This window comes from Leuresthes tenuis, unplaced genomic scaffold (assembly GCF_036924035.1).
Source record: "Leuresthes tenuis unplaced genomic scaffold, fLeuTen1.0.hap1 SCAF_16, whole genome shotgun sequence".
NCBI classification, from domain to species: domain Eukaryota; kingdom Metazoa; phylum Chordata; class Actinopteri; order Atheriniformes; family Atherinopsidae; genus Leuresthes; species Leuresthes tenuis.
Window position 1 is genome coordinate 5,310,199 of NW_027325370.1, and position 25,770 is coordinate 5,335,968.

At 41.5% G+C, this 25,770-nt stretch overlaps 2 protein-coding genes across 2 annotated transcripts; both read right to left on the bottom strand.

Moving 5' to 3' along the window:
- Positions 1 to 1,492: 1,492 nt before the first annotated feature.
- On the bottom strand, positions 1,493 to 13,784 carry LOC140272364 (NUAK family SNF1-like kinase 1). Its single transcript, XM_072367772.1, has 7 exons — positions 13,241 to 13,784; positions 9,171 to 9,291; positions 8,220 to 8,371; positions 6,988 to 7,053; positions 4,953 to 5,072; positions 4,248 to 4,380; positions 1,493 to 4,119 (listed from the first exon to the last, which is right to left on the bottom strand). The coding sequence occupies exons 1-7, from the start codon at positions 13,562 to 13,564 to the stop codon at positions 2,921 to 2,923; spliced, it is 2,115 nt and encodes a 704-aa protein (XP_072223873.1). The 5' UTR covers positions 13,565 to 13,784; the 3' UTR covers positions 1,493 to 2,920.
- Positions 13,785 to 16,694: 2,910 nt separating this feature from the next.
- On the bottom strand, positions 16,695 to 25,310 carry LOC140271815 (bone morphogenetic protein receptor type-2-like). Its single transcript, XM_072367119.1, has 11 exons — positions 25,280 to 25,310; positions 24,641 to 24,835; positions 24,301 to 24,465; positions 24,037 to 24,129; positions 21,385 to 21,488; positions 21,041 to 21,262; positions 19,662 to 19,776; positions 19,280 to 19,437; positions 18,940 to 19,096; positions 17,019 to 17,155; positions 16,695 to 16,920 (listed from the first exon to the last, which is right to left on the bottom strand). Exons 1-11 carry the CDS (start codon positions 25,308 to 25,310, stop codon positions 16,804 to 16,806), a joined length of 1,494 nt encoding a protein of 497 aa, XP_072223220.1. The 3' UTR covers positions 16,695 to 16,803.
- Between the last annotated feature and the right edge of the window lie 460 nt (positions 25,311 to 25,770).

Here is a 25,770-nt window from a genome sequence, read left to right on the forward strand (position 1 = left end):
ACTACTCTAATGCCACTGTTCCTGAACTGCCCGAGCCCCAGTAAGCACCCTTTTACAAGTTAAGTCTGCCTTCCTTTGTTCGCTCATCAGTACTTTTATCCACACGTGAGGGAACACAAAGAAAAGTCTCTTGGCCTGCAAGGCTTAACCGTTAACTCTTTCCACTGGGTTTGCATTACAGGAGATATTTGGAATACTTCAACATCTTTAAAGTCCTCGCTTATTAAACCAATGCTACCCTGGGAAACTCTCAATAGAGCTGACAGGGGTCCCACACACTACTTTAATACTTTATGTTCATGATGACACTCCTCAGTTATCAACCCCTGACTTTTGAAGGAAAGTACTTGTTTAGAGTCAAAACCGTTCGTTTTTAACCTTTAGTTAAGAAAACCTAACGGTCAATGCAGGGAATATATGAGTAAACTGTTAATAATGATAAATTGATATGATTTCACAAGCACTGTTGGTTCATCTGGCCTCTTTAAAGGGGAAGTTAGTTTTTTTTTTTTAAACTTGGACCTGTACATCCCAAAGTGAGACACTCAGTGGGTCTACATGATGAGATTAACTGGATTATGCTCCTTATCTGAGGGTAATTATCCTTAGATATATGGCGGTGAATGAATCGAATCAATGGCACAAAGCATGTCATACCCCGGTACGATAGGTGGCGCTGTCCCCATTTCAACTATCGCTAATAGAGCCACTTCCTGTTGGCGTCTTCACCACCAACAGCAACAAACTCAGGCATTCAAGAAAGATGGCGAACGAAGAGCGAGATGAAGCTGCGTCCCTCTACATCTGTGGTGAGCTGGTTATGGCACAGACGTGATGCCCAACGGCGCATTCTCCATCGCGTTGTTTGTTTCTTTCTGTCGGCGGCGACAACAACAGTAACATCGTCTCCTTCGACCTCCGGGTGACGATCGCAGGAAAAAAACTCGAGCTTGCGCAGAACGCTCGATCCGATCCACTGTCGTCTATGTGCACGTTCAGTGGGCATTTGGATCGGGTTATCCCGGGTCTTAATCCGATCGCGAGTAACCCGATCCGTTTCTACATGAACTGAATAACTCAGTTTTATTGTAATTTAGCCATTAATCCGATCCGATTGCCACTGAGTCCAATCAGGTTTGAGGGGATTTTATGAGGTATGGGGCTTTGGTTAGTACATCTGAGTTACAAGGTTTTTACCTCACGGTGATGATGGACAGGCCTGCAACACAAGAGGATTATGTTAAGGAATAGATTTTTTTGAAAACTTTGCACAGTTGATTTGTCAATTCGTCTTTATGCAAAATGAGCCAGAATGTGGAATATAAGTCAAACAGATGGCTCGATGTCTTTCATTTGAAACGTTCCCTCAGTTCTCTGTCTTGTGTCACGCTTTTTGGAACAAAAAGCTCACGCATCTGATACAATTCTGGTTCACAGGAAATCCTCTCTTGCTGCTTTCTCTGGTCACTCACCAGTGAAACAACTGGAAACGTTCAGATTCACATAATTTATTCCCTGCCCCCCAGGACAGAATGAAATAGCAGAACACACACAAACAGAATCATTTTCTCACAGTATCAAAACAACGGATTTAAAACAGGAAACATCTACTGCAAACATCACCTTAAACTTCCACAGCAGCACAGGTGGTGTCACTGTAAAAAGCAAAGCTATTGAACTGCTCGTCACACGGTGAGTGTTGGTGCAAAGGAGCAAACTGCGCACAGTACAAAACTGTGAGGAATAAATAAAATAACACTTCAGCCTCTTCCACTCCCTATGTAGCATTTGCTGAAATAAAAACATATTAAAGTTTTATAACTCTTTTAAATGTCGTCGTACACAGATGTGCTTATCAATGAATCTGCTAAAAAAACAACTTAGTCCCTCTTGTGAGAATCCACAATGTATGAACATTTGAACACGGTGCTGAAAGAGATAAGAGGAAAACACAGCTGCAATACGATATGTTATCATAATGTGTCCCCGTATCTACTTGCAACTAAATTTCAGTGTGCTTGAACCCATTTATTGATGTTCATATAAGGCTTATAAGAAATGAAGTATTACAAAGGTTTAGTGGCAGAATTTCCACCACAGTAGAGTAGTCGTTCCCACCAAGCAGCACAATACTATCCAGGTAAACCATCAATGGTGTTTATTCTCAACTTCAGAGGAAGAAAAGCGTGTAACAAGATGCTGTAATTACAACCGCATCAGTCAAACCACAGGGTGGAAAAAAGGTGAAACTGTGATATTTCTAGTTGTTTTGTGTGTACACTGAACATTAAAAGAGTGGTTCTCTTATTGCTTTCTCACATGCTTCATGCACAGTAGATCAGGTTTCATTTAATAAGCAGGCTTCGATCGCACCTTCCTGTCATCAACACACAGACAACAATGAGTTTTCCTTTTTCTTAACTTTTCTAGTTACAGTCCTATTGTTTTATATTTGCAAAAAAAGCAGGTGGTTGAAAACACATACGTGTGTTTCACTCACTCACTATGCATAGAGTCATATTTCCAAGATGATGCTTTCATTGATCACAGCACTGAGACACAGATTTTCAAGGCTTGCCAGAGCAGAAAACAGGAAAATCCTCAAAGAAGATCTATTGTGTGAGTGAGTCCATTAAACAGAGAATTCAGTCACAGTGGCAGATAGTGGGTCCTGTTTAAGTGTCAAGAGTCACCTTCTGTATTGGCTTGTGTCCAGAATACAGTAAAGCCGTCACAGGCTACACTTTAATTTGTCAGTCAGTGCAGGCAGCACATGAAGAAATTATGCTGTTTATTGCAGTGCAATGCTCAGGAGAGTCCGTGGAGCTCAGTCTTCACAAATTAACAGCCCGTGTTTTATCACAGAAATGTGAACTAAGGAATAGGACTTAAGCCCAGCTATTCCTCTCATTTCTTTCACTCAAACTAGCATTTTCTTCTGTGCCTCGCTGTCCTCGCGCACCCCGTCTGCCTCAGTTCTTAGCTGATCCAAATTCTCCTCAGAGTTGCAATTGCTGTGCTGCATCCCGCGAGAGAAAATCCTGCGACGTGACTGCTGAGCACTGAGATCCAGCAGATCAAATGAATCAGAGGAGAAGAGGCTGTCCTCGCTCACCACACTGGAGGGGCGGCTGCGGTGGCCCTCAGCGCCCCCCTTGTCCTGCATGAGCTGCAGCAGAGCCTCAGGGAGTATTGCAGGGGCTGAAGAGGGAGATGAAATGGGGTTGTCGGGAAGATCCAGACTGCGAGAGAACTTGCCGTTACGTTTGAGGATACCTTTCCGTCTCCTTACTGCTTCTGCGTGCATGGTGGGACTATCTTGTGCTGCTGGGAGACATGTGTGATGCTTGTTGGAGTCTGACTGACATGCATCACTCTCTTTAACTCCCAATCCAGAGTCTCTTATTTCATTGGTTGAGTTATAACCCGTTTCCCCAACATATAAGTTCTTCAGTATCCCCTTCTTAGGCATCTTGGATGAAGGCTGGCTGAATGTAGAGGGAGTTGCAAGGCCTGTGGAAAACGCATCGACATGTGTGTGAGCCAGTGTTTGTGTCCGATAAGGCTGGGGAACGGTGTTAGACAATATGGAGGAAGAGTGCTCCTTAGGAGAGCTGTGGAATACAGAATCTAAACTTCTCTGGTGTTTTAGTATGCCTTTGGGTTTCCTTCTTTCAGTGTTGGAAGTGGAGGAAACTGCAGTGGAAGATGCAGCTGTTGGACAAACACCACAACCCCCGAGTGCTGTCTGGGGAATTGTATTCTCTTTACGTGACTTCCTGAGGCTCAAAATCCCTCCATGTACCCTTCCTTCTTCTCCTCCTCCTGCTCCGCTGCTGTTCCTCAGAGGAAAGCTGAAGTAAAGTGAGTTAGAAGTGAGCTGAGGAGACGACATGCACCCTGGGTCGACAGACATGTTGCCAGCAGCCGCGACACGATTCTGCCAGTCGATATAGCGAGCCAGCAGAGGGGAAGGGCATTCTTGGTGAGGAGAAGAAGGGCAGTCACACACACTCTCTTCATAACCCCAGTTCACCCACCAGTGGTTGGCCACATCCTCTATTGTGGCCCTTTCCTCCACACGCACTGTCAACAACCAGTCAATGAGAGCGCAGGCGTCTGGAGGAAACCGGGACAGCAGTTATTTAAAGCAACAGAACTGGCAAACAATGTAGATAACAGCCCAAGCAATGATGTTTGACACTATTAACCACGTTAATAGAGGCCTGGATATTGTAAGAGTTTACCTGAGGGGGGGTTGGGCCTGCGATAGCGGCCTTGGGTTATCTGTTCTGTGAGCTTGGTGTGACTGGCCCCATCAAATGGCATGCTGCTGTACACCAGCGCATACAGCAGCACCCCCAGTGCCCAGCAGTCGACCTGGGATGCACACACACACACACACAGGTCCCTATTCATCCTTTATATCACTGTGAGTGCCAAACAATGAGATTTTAGGGTTGATTTCTTGTTGAAAAGTAGACATTTTACAGGGTCTTTTAATGCCCTTTTTATCCAGATATGTTGCAGTTACATCATCAACTCATTCTAAATCTATATGATAATTTTCACAGTTTGCTCAAGTATTAATAGAAAAAAAGAAAGATAAGTTATAATGTGACCTCAAGTGCTCAGATATTTACTTTAAAGCGGGCAACAATCTGTCGCATTTTTCTACATACAATGCTTGTTCTAAGGAAATTAGTTCTTTCTTAAACTGGTTGTGGAGTTCAATGGATGTTGAGGAATCCCTATATTAAGATGGCCTTGGATTCAATTGCCAGTTGGACTTTTATATTTCATATTGTACATTTTTTGGACAAGGAAAAAACTAGATGTGAGCATTGATTAACATATTAAACTAGCCAGTGTGTAAAAAACAAAATGCTGTTTTTTCAAACTGAAAAACAGGGGAAAAGCAACCTAAAATTCACTGTTGAGTGCTGACTCACCTCTGGCCCTTCGTATGGCAGCCCCTTTACTATCTCTGGGGCAGCATAGAGCGGACTTCCACAATAGGTCTGCAGAAGAGTGCCCCTCTGGAAATGATTCGAAAGGCCAAAGTCAGCCAGCTGTGGGGGAAAAGCATACAAAATAACTTATTTTCATTATATTTATTTGCATTCCTTCCCACTACTACCATACACACAAACTACATGTTGGGAAAACATGGGCTTGCTCTGTAGCAAATGAGTCGCTAAGTCGAAATGAGCACTATTCAATACAGTTGAGCAAACAAAAAGTAAATTAAAGCGATGGACATACAAATGGAAAAAAATGCAGCAAATTGCAACCCAAATTTGAAAGAAAACAGCTGAAAAGTTCATGACACTGTCACAGCTGATTGTACAAAAACACAGTTCCAGCATGTGTATCTGTGAGTTCACATACTTGTGTTCAGTGAAAAAAAAGTCTGAGATAACTTAACAGCCTGTCACACTAGGGTAGACAGACCTCAGTCTGGGTTCTGGGTCCAACTCGTGTCCAGCACAGAAGGATTGAACTTCATAACATGATGGTTCATGTAACAATGAGTCTCTCATTGAATTAATTCACTCACTCTCTTCCCCATGAAATCTGGATTCCTTTTCAGTGAGCATGTTCTGCAGACTTCAAGTCATGTGGTTAAAGCAAAACAACTCAAAGCTATTTCTCTTAAAGAAGCCAAAAATAGGTCTGTTGAGCACTTGCCAGTGTGAGTGTAAGTGAGGAAAGAGAAGTGGAGCCAAAAACATGAGGCTGCTCACGCTCACGTAACAGAACAATCAGTCACTTCAGGCTGCGAGGAGCCATGCACAAACATACTGCGCCTCCTCTTTATCTCAAGAGATTGTTAACATGCACACCAGCCCACTATCAGAGCCTCTGGTGTTAAAAATAATCGCTATGACAGCTTAATTTCCATTGCACACAAGGCAGAGACCTCACTTACAGAAGATGAAGTCAGCTACTGTTTATTATTTATTCTAAGGCAGCAACTGAGTCCAGTATGAATACATCCTAATCCTGCTGCGTGTTTGTGCTTCTTGAAGCATGTATATCCCATCTACAAACATTAAGTAAAATGCAATATTTTTCAACGCAGCTTTGAGCTTCTCTAGTTTAACATGTGCACTGTAGGCTATGATATAGTAAAACTAAAACAGTGTGCCTGAAAGGTAAATGGGTCTATTAATGGTTGAATTATGTCATGCAAACATAATGCAAATACTTTTGCTCCACAGTGCATGACTCAATACTTGACCAAGACCCAAAATTTTACATAACATGTCCCACTGTTCCTATCCTCTTACACATGCCATTAGGCAGCTATTGTGCTAAAATAACAGACACATGCATTTCCCTGCAGCAGACGCTGTGGAGAACCTGTGGTGATTAGGGTAGGCAATGACTGAAAAGCTGCTGAGAGGTCTGCACATAGTGTTCTGCTTTATCTGTCAGACGGACATATGTATATACAGATATATATAAAACCCTCCGAATGGCACTAGTGCCAAGATGGCCTGCTGAATTCCCAGCATTCCCTTTTTACCATGCACAGTTCCCATATAAGGACAGTAATATCCAGACAGGGCTAAAATATCCCCTGAGTTGTCCTTGCACTGTTTGTTCAGGTTCAGTGTGCATAGTTTGAGAAATATTATCATTACTGCGGGTAGAAATTGCCCCAATGTATGTTCTGAATGTGCACTCTGCAGTTTATCTTAGAGGTGTAAAAATATTCCACGGACTGCTCTGTGGAGCTTTATTCTAGCAAACCAAACACTGAAGCAATGGGAACAAAAAGCTTCCCGAAATGTTTTCAAATCTCCAGAATGTAATTGTTATTGATAAAAATAAAAAAGCACGGAGGCCAGCACGCTTCTGGCAGAGGACATAAGTAAATCATTAATATTAAACATAAATATTTTGTTTTTGAAAGGAAACCCTGGTTTATTTAGCAAAAATAAGTATGGCTGGTGTCGTATGGAGGCTCATCAGTCTTACCTTTACATTCAAATCTTGGTCTAAAAGAATGTTTTCCAGCTTGAGGTCTCGATGCACAACACCATTCTGCAACAGATCAAATGCAAACCATGAGGTTCTGAGTTTGGAGAACCTCGAGAAAACATTTTCAGACACTTTGTGTTAGTTTCATCTGACGATGATTTGATCCTGATCCTGATGGCATTAAGCACTTGTGTGCCAATGAGAGGCAGACAGCTGTGGAGCCTGCAGAGACAGAGCTTAAGATCCAACGGGAAGAAAAGTCTGTTGCCGGATCAGGTTTTTCCACTGACTCTGGGGGGGCAGTAATTCTTAAGAGGAGACAAAGCCCCAGTAGATAAATGTGGCCACCCAGGAAGTGGAGTGGCACGTCTCAAAGAGCCTCCTTGTTTTATTAATCACATCCTCCTCAGGGCACTTTTGTGGAAGAAATGGTCCATGACTTAGACACCGTCTTGCACACCACAGACATAGAAAAATTAAATATGTGTGGCAAATCATATTATAATTCTTATTTTTTTCTTTTTTTGTGTGTGGCCTGGCTATAACCTGATTTGGACAACATCAAAGTATTTTCATTCTTCTCTCGTAGCCTTGAAAAGTTCACCATGTGTCCTGCATACCTCTGAGGCACATTCAATAATTCATTCATGCCAGAACATTTATGTCTATTTTGGGACCGTATTCGAGGGCAGTAGGAGCACAAAATCCACCTGCCTTCACACTACAAAGCTGCAGGAGATGGGTAATAATCCCAGTCTAATGTGTGGCATTCATGATGAATCAAAACAAACAAAACCCTATGGGTCACACCTAGATCAGCTGACTGTAAGGCACAGCTCCTCAAAGCTAATGTGTAATAATAGGATTTATGTATTTCCTTGATAATTCTTGCTTTCTGGCACAGGGGTTGATTTTATGTACAAAACAACAATAAAAACAAAGAAAACAAAGGTGACCCTTTGCCAAGGCTTACACTAATTTGGAAGAAGGAGGCTAAATATGTCAGTGTGTGACTGTGAAGAACACTCGAAGCTTAATGCACTCTTAACCCAGAAAGATCTGAAAACTGAAGTCAAGTTTTTCAGCTGTATAACGATTAAGATTTAGTGGATTTAGCAGCACAGCATTTGTTTATGCTCAAGTGAACGTTCGGCACGTGCCTACATGCCCTAATTTAGACTGAACTCCAGTGGCATGTTTGCAGAGAGTACAGTGTGTGTGCATGTAACCTTGTGGCAGTAGTGAACGGCAGAGATGATTTGTCTGAAGATGCTTCTGGCTTCTGTCTCTGGCAGTCGTCTCCTCTCTTGTATGTAATCATAGAGCTCTCCTCTGCTAGCGTACTCCATCACTATCACAATCTTATCCCGGCTCTCGAACACTGTCAACAGGGCACATTTACAGTCCATCTTTACACAGATATCAGATAAAACACAGTTATTTTGTTTGACACACCTGCAAAATTGATGTAACTGACACTCTTTGAATGTGTGGCTATGTGGGCCTTGTACTGATTTAGATGGTAATATCACTACTTATTTTACCCAAGACAGAAACACACTATCACACAATCCATGACTTACACTACTGGGATGGCCAAATGCCAACCACTGATCCTAAACAAGATATTTTCAGGATTATTGCTTAAAAGACAGAAAACAGTTCCAAAACACTGACTTATTTAGAAAATATTGTAATTTCCATAAAATCAGAATAGCACTTGCTGGGGACCATTTGCTGCTGCGGCTTGATCACTTTAATGAGTAGTTTGCTGGTTAAAACAGAGTTGGCATAAAATAAATGACGGAACCCATGTTCGTTGTAGGGTCACCCATGCAATGATGCGTCATTGATGTTCATTTTAATTTGTCATGGACAAATAACCAGATTTACAGCACAGAGCAAGAGGCCACATCGGACTTTAGATGCACAAAGAATACTTAGTTGGATTAAGTCACTGCTGGTTTTGGTCTTTAAATGGGATTTGTTATCCCTCATTCTTGGGCACTGTCGGACCTCTGTAAAGTAAATGCTGTTGTGTGTGCATTGAGGGAATATAACTTAATATGAATTAAGCATGCATCTTTTTACGCAACTCTCTTTGAAACATTCATCTGTTAATGACACTGTGGGTTAATTCATGCTGACTTTTCCAACTTGTGTGAAATTGCGTGTCTTACCCTCGTGGAAGCGTATGATGTTGGTGTGTCTGAGTGAGGAGGTGATCTCAATCTCTCGCTGGATGTGGATTCTATCCAGATCATCGGTGATGCGCTCTTTGCGGATGGACTTGATGGCCACCTGGGAACAGAAAAAAAGCAGAAAAAAGCCTTGTGTTCAATTCAATAGATAGATGAATCTAGTGATTAAGAGTGAAATTTAACAAGTTAAAGAGTAAAATATAAATAACCTTCGTTTCCTTTCAATAGAGAGCTCATATTCTTCATGTTGAAAAGAGTATTAGGTCATTAAGGGAGTTGTGATATGGTGATACTTTTCTGTCCATTTATCACAGAAGACAGTGTCACACAGACTGATACATTTATATAGTATGTATATCCCTACAGTTCTAACAGAGACACACAGTCCATACATACTGTTAATACAATTACACACTCAGAAGCAAACCAAAGCTCTTGGGTATTAGAGGTGATTATGTGGCTTTAAAGGCTGGTGTCCTGTGATGTAGACAAGTTCAGAGGCAGAAGGTTGACAGCTGCACCGTTAACACTATGCTTGGTTTAATCCCAGGCACACGCTGTACCCCGATATGACCCTCCAACCCCTGAGTACACACGCCACCATAACAGACATCTGGACGTGAGCCCCTAAAATCTCTTTGGATATAGAAACTGTCACAGAAATGGCATCAAACAAGAGCAAGACAGGGGTAGACAAACAGACAGCTAGGTGTTCAGTTCTAAAACACTTCGAATGAAACTAAATCATGGACAAGAAGAGACAGAGAGGTCTTGTACAATAAGTCAGTGCAGGACATCCAAACATAGAACTGATCATACTGCTGTATAATCTGTTTAACCCCTGCAGGATGCCTATGGTTGGCTGACTTCTCCCAAAGGTCACAACTGCAGCATTCTCAGCTGCCGGAAAAACGTCTACAAGACACTGGAAAACACAATTCACACGCTCCATCGACTGCAGTGGTTACACAACGCAACACAAACACACCAGTGAACTCCTGGGACTGGTCTGACCTTCTTTTAACTGATGTGGATGCTATCCAATAGATTTTCTTTCTCTTTTTTGTTGTTGGAGTGTATTTTCCCAAATCATCAGACAGTCTAGTGCTGATGTGGCAACTCCTTGAAGCTTGGAGCCACTTTGTGGCACTCAGTGAGAGATTTTGTTTTTGCCAAGGCCAATACCCTCTCCAATAGTTTTATGGGAGGTTTTCTGAATCTTTTGGTTCTTTATTTGTCCAAACAGTGCCTCTGCCATGAATTTCCTAAAATCTGGCCAGGTATTTTGGTGTAATCTTGCTCTCAGATTAACAAACAATCAGCATTGGAAACAAACTTCTGCTAAGGATTAGTTGAAAGGATGAGGAGGGATAATGCAAGAGGAATCTAAAAGAACAGATGAAAGGAGTGGATTAAGTGTGCATAAGTATGTGGAAGTATTTTACCATCGCTCTAATCCCCCCCGAACTTCGGCATCAATGCATGAGCAGCAGAGCACAGAGAATAAATTACGCATTCTGGGCACTGCTCACCCACCAAGGCACTAAGGGCATTGTTTTAATGGAGCAAGTGCGTGTGGAGGAAGTTTGAGCACTTGTGTACATGTATGAGCTCACCCAAGTGTGTGTTTAAATATCTGAAGTATTCCTCTCACAAACAATGTCTCATTGTTTGGCCAAATAATGCTCTGCGTGTGAAATATCAACCTAAAAGCTGTTGCTTGACACATGTAGGACACATGAGAAGGTACATGCAAACGTAATCAGATATTCCAGAGAGTGAAAAAAAGAAGAATCCAAAGGAATCTTTTTTTTTTTTTTTAATTAATGGTACAGAGAGAACAGATATGTACTGTGAAATGCACAGCCAAACAATGTAGAACCCCCCCCCCTTCTCTCCTTCATATTCATTGCAACAGCTCCAGGACACTAAGTGTTTGTTGACAATGACATGGTTCCTTGTTCCCCAAATCTTTGGATGTCTGAGCTGTTGTACGCGTCTTCTACGTGACTTTATCTGTGAAGTCATGAGGAGGGTTGATGATTTCCTGTTCTCTTACTCTTATACACGCATGTAGACAGATACAAATATGCATCCCAAGAGACGCTAAAGCATCACTAAAGGTCCCTGCAGCATCTGTCAAAGATTTAGCAAAAGGATTACATGGGTTGCTTGCCAAGTAGACCCTGAACCTCAACACTCAGCCATACACAAAGTCTGAAGTTGTCTATTTCATAGCCAGTAACTATGGAACTGTGTCATGGACCAAGACAAAAAGCCATCTTAAAGAAATACTCACACACTTCAGGAGAGTTGGATCTGCTTTAGATCAAAAGACTGATCCTACCCACATACCTACTTTTATGGCAAGCTCAGTATGGATTGAGATGGAGCGAGCACCTAGTTATCTTAAGGTAGGCATTAGATGTGCAACAGAGTGATATAAAGGCTGTACTGCCACCATAGCATTTCAGTTCAAAACCACAAACAGCACAATATGCAGACTTAAGCAGTTTGGCTCAGTCAATTGAACTTCTGTCTTTAGCTCACTTTGAGTGAACATTTCTATCTATATTGCTGAAAAAGAGAAGTACAAATTCATGCACTGAAGCCTGCTGGATTAGACACTTTCTGCAGTCTAAGCTCACATATTCTTTTTTAGTGTATTCCAACTTTTAGAATTGCAAAAGATTTACAAATCTCATAAAACTATGCAATGAAAATTTTATTTTAATAAAAATCAGTACAATGCAAACTGCACCATAGATATTGTTTTCATAATATGGTTCCGCTTTAAAGACAAAAGAAGATCGCAGTGAGGCAACAATACTCTGCAAATCTCACCCCGTCCATTCATTTTATCCCGAACGAAAAGCAGTTCAGGAAAGCAGTTATGTTCAACTCCGGTTGAGCAACAACAGAACAAACGCTCAGATAAGTTTCTGGGACTATCTCAAGTCAGGCCTTTAATCCAAAACCGATGCTACTGCCTCCTCTTCACTTCCTCCTTTGCCTCCTCCCCAAACTCAGACAACAGCCCACTAGTCTTGTTTCCAAAAATAATGTCCGTTTTGTTTCAAAGAATCTCTGGTATGTGCTGGCTAATAGCTCAAGGAATTCAGCATTTTCCCCTCGTCCTACCAAACCCCCTCACCCTGCAGACAAACACACGCAGCACTAAGCTGCAATCCTGTCTCAGTGTATTCTTCCTTCAGTCTTTTACCTGTACTTTTCACTTATTTTCTCTGTGTTTTCTCTCATAGATGTAGGCCTTAGAGTCTCAATGAAAGCAACAAGCAGAAGAACTGTGAAAGTCTTACTTCCAAGATCTGATTTTCCAGAAGATTATGCATCTTGCCAGATTACGCCTCTTTAGTTTGTTTACTAAAAGAGCAAAAGGAGAACTCTGTGCTATTGAGGCCTCTCTGTCATTGTGCTCGGATCACAGGAGAGTGAGGGATTAAGGCCTCACTGTAGACATAAATCTACGATTATTTAAACTAATCTGACGCCACATTCTGTTTTTAACCCAGATACTCAGAACTAAACATTTTTATAAGAACATATACTTTCAACGTTTGTGCGTGCCTGCGCGTTTCACTGGGCTTTTGTTAAACAGGTCAAGCTGCTGCTGAAGGAGACCTATTGTAATGAAGTTATCCCTTTCTTCAAGGGCTGAGTGAGTCAGGCAAAAGGCATCTCAGCCTGGCAGCACAGGAAGCAAAAACTGGGTTCAGCATCACACACACATGTCATCCAAGAGATTATCTCCACCTACAAATCAATATTGAATAACCAGTGGGCAACATTCCTGGCAGCTTGAAACATGGGCACATCAGTCTTAGAGGAGAATGGCTAAGCATAAAAGAATAAGCAGCACATCACATTCTCTATAAAAATCAAGCTTTTGTATGGGTGAGCAGAGAAGGTTAAGAGGTCAGTTATCTGAAAACTGGTCTAAATTTCCCCAAATAACAACATTTCATTAACTTGATATCATATGTCTGAGAAAAAGTCACACGGGTCATGTTCACCAGCACACGACTCACCGTCCTCAGACTCGCTCTCTCTACCGCCTTCTTCACTTTGCCATAGGTGCCTTTCCCCAGCGTCTCCATCACCTCATAACGGTGCTTCAAATTGTGTTTGTGCTGGTGCTTCTTCACTTCCTCTGGCGCTGCTGTGGCAGTCGATGCCCTGCCCGTCGCCCCTGGGTCTGCGCTTCTTTGCCGCCTATCCGCGCTGCAGGGATGGCGGCGGCGGAGCTGCTCAGCGCCATGGTGGCTGCCGGACGCCGCGTCCTGCAGACAACCGAGCTCGGAGCGCTGGCTAGGGTTCATTGCGCCTCTGCTGTCGGCCTCACGTCTGCCCATCCTCCCTGCGCACTGTGCGCACCTGTCAGGAGCAGCCTTCACGGGAGCTGAATCCCCAAATGTTTTCGAGTTCTGAATAAAAGCTGCAACAAAGGAGCTTCAAGTTGCCCATACAGAGCGTTATCACAGCAAGGAACTACTTGTACTGAAAACGAGGACTCTGAGGAGAGCCACCAGTTCCATCTTTCCCTCTTTCCCTTTCTGCTCTGGGACGCAGCAACAGGAGCGACGATAACCACATGGTTCGGAGCGATGGGTGGAGCCTCCTCAGCTCCAGCTCTCCAAGCATCATCCCGGCGCGTCACACTCTCTCGGGATCATTTTGGGTTTTCCGACGGCACATATTTAACCGACTGAGCAGCTCAAGAGAGGGGAAGAAGGCATCCAAGGAATGTTCTACCCGACCGCTCAGACTCACCCTTTTCTCCCCACTTCAGTCAGACATGTTTGTTGATGTTTTGCCATGAGGTCACCTCAGAAAAATAAATCCAGTGAAAGACGACTTTAAAGAATCTGGTGGGAAGCAGAGACTTTGAAGTCAGAGGAGGAGTAAATGATTAAAGACTACAGGATTACATGAGAATACTTGAATAATGGGTATGTGGCACACTGCATAGTAATTTAATAGTCTAACATGGTTTGAAATGATCAAGTTGTACGCCAAAGGCTGCTAAAGAGTGAGTCTAAAAGAACTCCAAATCTGGGTTTGAATAATTAACAAGGGTATAAATTATTGACCGTCTTTCAGTCAACCTCCACATTAAGACTTGTTAAACAATCAGTGATGCACAAAGAGGCCGCTTACACAAGCAAAACAACCATAAATTGACAAAAAATACTTTTATCTATTTATTTTCTATGCCTGCTTAATCCAGTTCAGCGTTGCGGGGAAGCTGGAGTCTATCGCTGCTTTTCTCATGGAGAGAAAAATACTTGAATACAATTTTATTCTCAAATTCTTACATTTATGTTATTTGCAGATCAGCCACAGACAGCTGGTACTGATCAAGCTTTTTAACACGGTATCATTAAAAATCATGTTTTGAATTGGCCTAAAACACAGCTTTATATATATTTATTCATAATATGTATAGGCTAAATAAACCCTAATTTCTCTCCATTTCTCTTAATTTATGTCAAGGTTTTAATTGCTAATGTTAAGAATTGTTGCTTTTATTGATACTCAAAACTTTGTGCTAGTTGTGCCAGATATTACTATTGCTCATGAACTATCCTGCTGATACTAAACCAAATAACATACAGAAACTTGGAATATCCAACTTCGGACAGAAAAAGTTAACAATTTCCTTATTAGGAGCTCAAATAAGGTTCATCAACCCCCAGCTGAAAGGTGGCTTATTAAATTACCATGTGGCCTTTAATTTAACACCTTCCATCTTATAAAACATTGGAAAAAGTACTGGTAGAGCATTGTCAGCTTGCTTTTTTTAATTTAACTGTTGATAAGAATTTGCCATTAATAGCAAAGCAAAAAATAAAAACACGAGTTCTGACTTCCCACGTCAGTGAATGCAGCATGATTTGAAATTGGAGTGGAGGTAAACATGGGGAGGCTTGATGATGCTATTTTGAGCTGTGATGTAACCCTGCATATCTGAACAGCTCAGCAAAGACATAATCCAGATCCAGGTAGCCACAAACAAACAGGCAGGTTGGGTTTGCTCCATTAAATGAGCAAATTATGCTCTGAATGACAAAGAAAACCATTCAGTTTATAATATGTCCCCTTTGATGTACTTTTCAAGCTTTGGCTAATCCTGTGGTAGTCTGTGAGATGAATGGACCAATTGGCGCTCTTCAGAATGATATTTTATTACACTTGCTGAAGACTTTCCCAGTGTTTTAATTGTACCTCAGCCTGAAAGATATGGAGGTAGAAATAAGTGTTTCGATTAATGTTTAATTTGCTTTCCAGTATTCAAAAACAGTAAGTACACTGGCTCAAGACAGTTCGTAATTAAGTGAATTACACTTACAGCAAGTCCCTCAAGTTGTGGCTGTCCTGCACGACTTTGGTCATTCCTAGGATGGAGGCATCAGTCAGTAAGTAGCATCTCATCTCAGCCTCTACAGTCTTGCAGCTCAAGACTTCCACACAGGCATCTGTCATCTTAGGGATGTCAGCGCTACAGCACAGGGTAAGCCAGCAGAATGCAATCAAGAGTGCTGTAATGTGCTGATTAAATGCTATGAGAAGATATTTTTTGTCTTTGTCCACTCACCTCAGTTGCTCTCCAACTTTAATCACACTCACAATCAAGTCCCATTTTTCAGCAGTGAGCCCAGTTCCTCGAAAGACTCAGAATTAGCTCACATTGCAACAAACCTTAGGGTGAAGCAGAGCATAGCAGACTACATGCAAAGGTGGCACTTTATCAGCAACAAGCCAAAAGTCTGTTAATACAGGTGATCTATGGGAGTATTTCTATGAGACGTCTGGGTCAACTCAGGCCTTGGTAGATACACAGGTGGCAATAACTAGGTACACGTGCAAAGTACTTTTGAGACTTACCTGAAGTTAGAAAGCAGCCAGCACTCTCCCAGTTTGGATAATTAGGTAGGAATTGTTACAGGGGAGCTAAGCTAAAACTCCAGAGAAGCATATTTCTGCCAACTTAAACAAACCAAACCTCAAAAATGTCATTGCGGTCGGAGCTAATGCTATATAGGCTTGAATGAATTTTACACGGTGTCACTTTTGCATCAGACCATTGCTTACTTTGTTACTATTTTTCTCAACCAAAGACTATCTGGGTTGCTCTGAGTCATTGCAGGCATGATAGCCAGCCAATTTATCAAGAAGTCTGCTGGTCTAATCCCCAAGTTTCCGAGCAGGAGACTATGAATATAAGTGAAAAACCTGGACAAGCACAACCTCTCACAGTAATTTAAATCTTGGCTAAAGTAAAGACCAGCAATAAGCTATCGAACAAGTCTCTAACAACTACTGACAGACTCAGCCGATCAGGGACAGGATGCAACACGCTTCTGATTGACAGAAATTAAGGTATCAGTTGAGGCTGAAAAGAGTTTAAAAAGATGTAGAAAACATTCTTTAATTGAAGGTTTTTGGAAGTAGAATACATAGACTAACAAAGTGCCGAGAATGCAGAGTGATGGAAATTAAAAGCTACAGCATATAAAAGTGACACAAAAATAGTACAATCCAATTCTTATGTGGATATACAAGTCTGTCGAAGAAGAGAACAACAAAAAAGTCACTGCGAGTAAGAAGACAGAAGAGACACTAATCTGTTGTCAACACATGCAGCTGTCAATCTGGCGCCCATGTCACGGTCCCAACAGTCTGTCAGGAGCTCCTTCAGCACGGATCCCTAAAATGGTTTTGAATTCAGTCAGCACACTTATAAAACTAACTGTTGCTACTCAGTCAAGACAACCGTGTCTGCAAGAGCACAGCCACAGTAAATACCTGTGGTAGCAAGTCCCAGTGTTCTGGTATGAAGGGTCTCTTGTCCATCTCGTACACGTAAAGCATGAGTGTCTCCCGTGTTACATTGGCATCCAGCTCCAATTCATAAGGCAATAGATGCTGTGGAACAATGGCACCTGCAGATGAAAGCGTTTATGAAAATCATTCTGCTAACGCTGGTCTTAAATCTGCAGCATTAAAGACAAGACATGGTGAATTCAAAGCATGGCGCTGCGCTATTGAAAACACACAGGCTCCAGAGGCTGGGCCAGCCCTCTGTTCCATATCCATTCAAGAGCCTAATAAACCAGCTACGAAGCTATGAAGCTCTGCATGTGGAAGCATAGCAGCACTTTAGGCAGAGGCTCCTGGTCCACCACTGAACAGTTTTTGGGTTTCTGATTCAGATCAATAATGCCTTCTCAGCAACAAACCTTAAAAAAACAACCTCCATCGTGAGTAGCATGGAGACACTCCAGCACCCACAGTTACTATGTAGTCCTGGGGCCAGAATAATATTGTAAAGGGGGGAATTCATGTTGGTGGTTACAGCAAAAGATCACTATGATTAATTGTAGTTGTGCTTTGCCAAAACAGTATCAGACTATGTGGTTTACTCTGTACCGTTTCCAAGTCTGATCAGTGGTGATATGTATGATTCTTCGATGATTAAATGGTGCCATGAAATTGGACACATTTAAAGAAAAACCCAATCTGATTAGCATTCATTTGGATGAAGTTATTCTAATATCTTAGAGCATGGCTGAATCTATGTAATGTATCCCAGAGTTGAGACAAGATAAAGTGTCTATTATTAACTCTAACCAAATCCAAATGGGAAAAACAGGTCAGTGAAGCAACAATGGCCTCACGAGGAACTCAAACCTCTGTCAGTCTCCAGGTGGAAGCAGGGTGATCTGTGGAACCCCATGAGGGTTGTGAGTTTTAATCAGCTCTGGCTCCAATGAGGCGAACACATCTCCTGGGTGCATACTCTAATTTTTGAGCAGGGCGCTGCTCTTGAGGATTTTCCTTCTCAGAAACACACTTTTACCAACCTCGATGTCACTGAGATTGACACTCTAAACTGACAGCAGAGCTCACTCTCAGGTCAGTTGTGTGGGGCAGAAATAGCCACTTATCAGCTTTTTTAATTCAGGTAAAAATATCCTCAGACCTCCCAGCCTCTCACTTAGAAAATTGTCTGTCCACACATCTGTTCCTAATTCTTATATGAAATTTAGATTTTTATCTGAATTACTGCTACATAAAAATAAAGCAACAATAGTGGATGATTATGAAAAACTATTCTGTAAAACTAGAACTGAATATGATCAATTTAACAATTAATGCATTTAAGTTGAAAATCCTGAATCCTAAATCAATCGGTGACTGTTATGCACAGAAATGTTGGATTTCAAGTACATCAACCCACAGAGACAATGCCTGTGAAAGCTGGCAATAACTCATCTCCATACTTAACACATCTCTGAATTCAATATCATGGGCCACAACATTTTGTTACAGACACTGAAAGGTCATTGGTATTGAAGAAGCAACACTACACTTGTTCATTTCTTTTTCAAGCAGATTCAAATGGGTTTGTGCCAGGGGTGCTAACAAAATCCTCCAGAAGATTCACTGGTTGCTGCGGCTGGACTGAAATGGTTAATCAGTACTATAGGAGGCACTATCACAACCAGATATGAGTCGCTGGCTGGATTGATGTGAGATGCATTGGATTTCACCAACTATCCCTTCCCTTTGATATAGAAAACCTACATTCTTCTTTAGCTGCTGTTGTACATTGTGCCATTGTGTTGTTTTTGGTTCTTAAAATCTAATAAATCAACATCTAACCATGCAGTAATGACATTGCTGTTGACCAGAATATATTCATTATCTAATCATGGTGACTTACCCTCAAATAAATCTGAGCAGCGCATCAAGATCTCCCACAACACCAGACTCAAGGCATAGATGTCCACCTGCATGAGAAATAAGCTGCTGCTCAGGTTTACGGAGCCCTCCAGGATCTCAGGGGCCATGTAGTTCAGTGTGCCAAGCGGAAAATGGCCCTACAGAAATTTCAACTGGTTTGTTCAATGTATTGGATTGTGCAATAATGCATCTTTCAAGACTCCTTGCATTTGCATACAGTATAGAATCTTTTTCACTTCACTGGATTTTCCTTGAATGAGATGATGTCACTGAAACCTAAATTACCAGCAGTGCTTTTCAGCTGCAGAAGAATGTTTTACCTCCATGTGTGTGGTGTGCTGCTGCCAGAGGCCGTGCCCAGAGCAAGAACGCAGGATGGTGGAGCATCCGAAATCACACAGAGCGCAGGTGCCATCTGCTTTCACCAGCACATTGGAGCTGCTGAGGTCTCCGTGGGCCACAGGCGGTTTGTGCACGTCTGCCAGAAAGACACACGCACTCGTTCACACGTGAACAGACATATGATCAATAGTTGGGAGCGGTAGCCTGCTTCATGCCATGGATATATTTGTGCTTTCCTATAATCAGTACATACTCACATATACGTGTTAAATTGTCTGCACACACATAGCGTGTGTCTTACATGGCTGTGATGTGTAAACGAGCACACAGATTTGTTTTGTGTATAATTCTGGCCAATACCATGGCTGTGGAGGTCAGAGTGTAGATAGGAAAGTCCCTGCGATAAGGACTGGCACAACTTCAGCGTCTCCTTCCAGCTGGTGGTGTGTTCACGCAGAAAGGAATGGAGAGAACCCTGGAATCAAAGGAACACTGATTATTTATGTCTGAGGTATTTGTCCACACAGGCTTCAATTAGCATTTTGGACAAAGGAGACACCGATAATCCAGCTCTCAGTGGTCGAAATTAATTATCTACATCCCAATAGCAAGAGCCATTTCATAATTCAACATATAACAGCTGTATATTTTAGGTTTGTCTTTAACTATTGGTGTTTGAATATCAATGTTCTGCATGAAATGTTGTCAACTGACCTAAATAGATTGATTTTAAGCTGCAGTGGTAACTACTACATGTCTATAAATATCCGTTTCACCCAAGCCACAAAAGAGGAGATGATACAGCGCTGATTAAGCCATTCGGCTCCTCTACACCTCGCGGTATTTTTCAGTATTTGTTATTTTGGTGTTGGTGTGGTGAGGCGACGTTCCCGCGCTGGCGCACAGGAAATGACGCATTCTACTCGGGTTTACCTGACAACGAGAAGGGAGGGGGGAGGAGAGCGCTGCTTGAAGCAACATGGCGGAGAACCTGAAGAAGCCATCAAGAGGTTCAGAAGTGGATCGAAATAAAAAGAAAAGACCTTCTCCTTGGGCAGAAGAGTGAGAGTTTGCGAAGTGAGAGAGTGACAAAAGGAGAAGACTAGCCAGAGTTTGCATCTGCGTCCTTTTCCTCGATGAAGAGCCCTGAAGGAGGAGATTGGACTGGGGTCCGACACTGATGTTGCCCTGATACTGCTGGATAAGTAATGAACTCTGTTCATTACAAACAGGATGTGTTGCTGTGACATGTACTGGACCGAGCACTTTATTGTTTTCTTGGAAGTGGTGCTATGAATGTAATGTTTGTTAGCAGCGTGGTGTTCCCACATGTGAAGGGAAGGGGCGGGTTACACCACATATGTCATATTGAGGTGCCGGTCGCATCGTTGTAATAACGCAGCGATCCTCTAGGGGGCGACAGTTACGCACTACAGCTTAATTGACTAATTAGATTCAATACAAATTACATTCAGGAGTACATTTAACTATAAAATATGCTATTGTTGTGTTATTGTTGGAAAGGTCTGAGTTTGTCCCCCGTTCAATCACTCTTGCAAACTGCATTGCAAGCATGAGGAGGAGTCAGAGGAACTTGACTTACAGACCCATCCATCGCCATGAGGCTATAGTTACAATTTGATCAAATATGACTCATTCATTTGATTCAAGTTATCATGTTCTGCTGTTATGTTAAATGTGTCATATAAATAACCTTCAAGAAAAAAAATTTCACTCACATATTTAGCAAATTGCAGCACAATGAACCAGCTACTATCATCTGGTTTCCTCCCAATTCCCAGGAAGTGGGCAATCCCACCATGTTTCATCAGTGGTAGCTCATAAATCTCTTTTTCTGTTGTAAATTTCTGTTTCCAGCCTCTGAGGTACACTTTCACTATCACTTCAGATTCTTGGTATTTCCCTTGAAAAACAGTTGCAAAATGCCCTTGGCTCACAACCTGGAACACATATAAACAAACATGTTATCAGGACCTTGCTGCATAGATTAAAACTACTTTAAATGCACAGGGACGACAACGCAATTTAATTAACAATTTAAATGTAAGACTGTAGGGCTTACCTGTTGTATTTCAATGTCAGTTATGCAATTCTGTGAAGTTTTTTCCTCACAGGAACAAAGTGGTTGGAGGCTGTAATCATGACAAGAGGATTGCAGATTCTCCTCTGAAATAAGATATCAAATGACACTCAGTAAAGTTAATTAGAAACAATAGTACAGTCCTAAATCATGCAACTAGCAGTGCTTAATATCCACTGAAATGTTGCAGTAGAGTTACAGCGGTAAAAGGGAGTTGTGTGACAGAGATAAAAAGCAAGGTCAGTTTAACGGAGTGAACACAAGTGTTTCAAGGTTGAGTAAAGCGATCATGAGAACTTAATTAAAGTTTGGAAAATGTTGTTGTCAACTTAAGATGTGAAATGGCCGGTTCCATACTTTTTCTGCCATAAAACAGCAACATTACAGTTAAAAGCTGTAAAATCCATCGAACACTGTAGGATCAACACAAAGACAGTCACCAAACTGTAACGACTTTAGACTTATTCAGCTCAGACTTATCCATTAAGTGAAGCAAAGCAGCACATTGTCAACATTATTCTTTTTAAGATTATTGTCTTGGGATATACGAACAAAGTAGAGCAGCGTTTGGAGGGTGCTGAAGTCCAACCAACAATCTTTCACTATTCAAGACAGGGATTTGGATCTTCATTAGTCTAAACTAACACAGTTATTAATAAAGAGACATGGAAATGTGCCAAATTGCCTCCACTAATAAAGCTTCAAAACTTGAGTTTTATAACCTTAAACTTTCTTGATGTGATTTTGTTGCATGCAGGGTTTTAAGAAAATGTAAAAAAAAAAAAAAAAACATGATTGGGGTTATAAACTGTTGCCTTAACCTACATCTTGTTGACAACTTGGAAACAAATATTTACCAACATATTTGAATTATATTTCACTTTAATAATCTATATGTGAAACATACTAAATCTTTAAAATAAGTGTTTGACCCAAAAACATGAAAGATTAGATAAAAGAGGCCGGCAAACCTCCATCGCTTGAAAATTGATTTCCATACAAGTATCCCGCATCAAGATTGCTACCTTCTGCTCTTTTCTTTGTCTTTTCTCTCCTGTAATCCACAATAACAACCACAGTGTTGCTCTTTTACAAGTGAGCAACACTGTGCCAAACAACATAACTGTGTATGTGCACAGTTTTTGAAATCCTCATGAAAACAAATGAGAAGTTTTTCAGGGCCCAAGGCGTGTTTATCCAAGTTTTCAGAATTATCTGCAGTGTGAAAATGATGTACTATCACCTTAAAGGTTAATCAAAGCTAAAAAAAAAAAGGTTTACACATGTTTTAGTATTTTCATGCAGAAGGAACTTTAATCCAGTCGTCTCGAACTCTCGCTCTCAAGACTTTGATTAAGCAACTTTGGTCACTATCGCACCCTTGTGTGGTCAAATCCTTCAGGCCGTGCACAAGCATTAGAGCGACTGTGACCTTTTTAAAATGTGACTTTTCATGCCACTAGAAACAAGTCATCTGACACGACTTCTCAGAGCACAGCTGTGTGTTTTTGCTATGGAGATGTATTGATGAAAATGTGTTTTTTAAAAATCTTGTGTGTCCTTACCAGCAACACAGTTACAAAAATGTTATGAATGAGTGTTTTATGAACCACGTCCTGTACGACTCTGGCTTTCTGTGAAGACAGAAGCCAAAAGCTGAGGCTGCTCCAACAGTAAAAGGGCATGAGTCTGAATCTCAAGCACTGAGTAAAACTGTTTCAAATGTCTGAGTGGTGTTGGCTTTACGCATATGAGCACATTTTAGTGCGAGCATCGTGGGTACACCGAGTCGAATGTGATGCTGAGAAACTCACATAAGCAACCATTGTTTGCCTTGACCAACCCCCATACACTTCATATATTGTCTGTTCTTTGCTTTTGAGTTGTTGTGGCCTCCTGACCCGTGATGCAGTCGATGAGTCACCATCTAACTCGCCCCCTCAGCAAGCTTACGGAAATTACGACGAATAAGAAGAGACTTTAGTCAAATCCTCTCCTCTCCCAACAAAATCTGCACCAGCACGACAAAAAAGTGCATTTCTAGGTGTTATTCCTGATATCATGTGGACAGGCAGTGCCTGATGGAGTGGATTTTTACTGGGTGTAAACACTGTGATAGCCAGGCAGCACGTCTCACATTTCAGTGTTAGCGGGAATCTGTATCATTTTATTTTCTCACTCAAGTTCAGTCGTAGAAACTTTGCCACAATGCGTAGAGAAGTTAAAAACTTGCAAATAAATACTAAACAGCTATCAGTAACACCAGCTGAAGAATGCACCTGAGATCATCTGCATCTCGTGCATCTTCTCACAACAGCCTCTCATGTGCTGTGGAACAGATACACTTACAAATGAGTGTAAAAGACCAAAAAATGATAATGTCTCAGCTGTGATGTGACACATTAAATCTGAGCTATTCTTGTTTGAAATAAGTTTTTGACTAATTTACAAGTCATGTATGTGATCCCAAATCTCCGTATTGGACCAATAAATGGAGGGTATTCTTCATCTGATGTGGGCATTGCATCATGCTAACAGACCCTCTTCATATAAAAACATCCCGGCTAACTTCCTGCAGGAAAGGGCAAAACCTCAGAAAGCATAGTATGACCTCAAATACAAAAAGGACCTTACTTTTCCTTTTAGCGATGCTCCTCCATTTGATAGCAATAACTGCAAAGCCAATGACTACCACAATCACCACCACAGCGAGTACCGTGGTTTTGGCTAAAAGAAAAGACATAAAGTGCGTTTAGGATTAAAAGTGAGTCAAAGGTGGTTTGCTAGTAGGTGATGGACAAAACTGTCGTGTTTTCTTACAGTAACAAATACTTTGAGTTTCATGGTAGTATATCCAGGAATAAGTTAACAAAACAGAGCAACCTTCTGTCAACATACCTGCAGAATAGGAGTTGGTGTGTGGAGGCTGTTCTGATTGTGGAGTCAACGTGATGTTGCTGTTGCAGAAGTCCGTGTTGCACACACACATAATGAAGCGGTTATTGAGGTGTGGGTGTGCTTTGCAGGTTGCATCTGGGCAAGACATCCCTACTTTATCACAAGCTACAACACAAAAAACAGTTTCATGATAACAATCAAGCACTAAACACCAACATGATCAAAAATGCATGAAATAGATTACAGGAAATTATGCATATCAGCTAAAATTGGTTGATTTTAGACTTAAAATGTTAATAACAGCTCAACTTTCTAACATGTATAGGTTCGGCTTTCTTACCGAGAGTGTCAACCTTTTGCTGGCCATTAATGATGTGGTAAATGGCCAGACAGCAGGGGGTGTTCTCACAGACCTGCACTGACCCGCTCACGTTGCCTGCAGAAGTGTATCTGTGACCTTCTCTGTGGGTCACCTGGAAAACACACCGTCTCTTCTCAAGTAAAGACTGCTGGGAGATGCATGTAAAGACGCATTCTAGGAAGAGGTGGAAAAAACAAAAGTGTCATTTAACAATGTTGGTTAACGAGTGAAAAGTACGGGGGTGATGTGAAAAGATTGCAAATATGACATCAGTGATTCTTAAGTTAATCTTTTCATTTAGAAATTGCCATATTTGTGGATGTTCTGTTTAACTTACATACTTAACAAGGATTTCTGTATGATTTGAATCGAGTATTATCCCTGTATCAAATAGGGTGAGTTAACCAACTTCACGGTATCAACCGTGAGTTTCCACAAACTGTCAGTCACAGACACATTAGACAAAGCCTTAGCAACACAATAACTAACTACTACTGGCTATGATATTGGAAATTAAGAATAATAAAGTCTACCATGAAAATAAAAAGACAGAAACGTGAAGACATGCTGGTTAAGAAGAAGAAGAAAGAGAAGAGGAAGCAGGTTTTAGTCACTTACGCAGAGCTAGAACGAGGAGCCACTGCAGCATGATTGTTGAATGAGCCCAGAGCGGCCAAGCTGGAAGTATCATTTCTGGGAATGTGAGAGGAGTTTCCCACGTTGGCGTGCATCACTCCCACTGACACACCTGCTCTTGCATTGTTGCAGGAGGACACGTTCTTTTAAATATGATTCAATTCAGATACCCCCCCCCCCCCCACACACACACACACACACACAATGTATCTACATTTGCATTATCATCAAATTTGTTACAGATTGTTATGGAACACAAAGATGTGAAAATCCATCTTCAAAGCTTTTGGTTTAAAAATTGTATTTATTTATTTATTTACCAAATTTGTTCACAATCTGTCGTTATAATTCATTTTGATTTTAAACAAGATATTTCAATCCAGATTTGAATTTCTACCAATTGCATGAACTTATCAATAAACCATCCATCTTACAGCATCTATAGAGAGACGGCTTCCTGTCGAGTAGCGCCA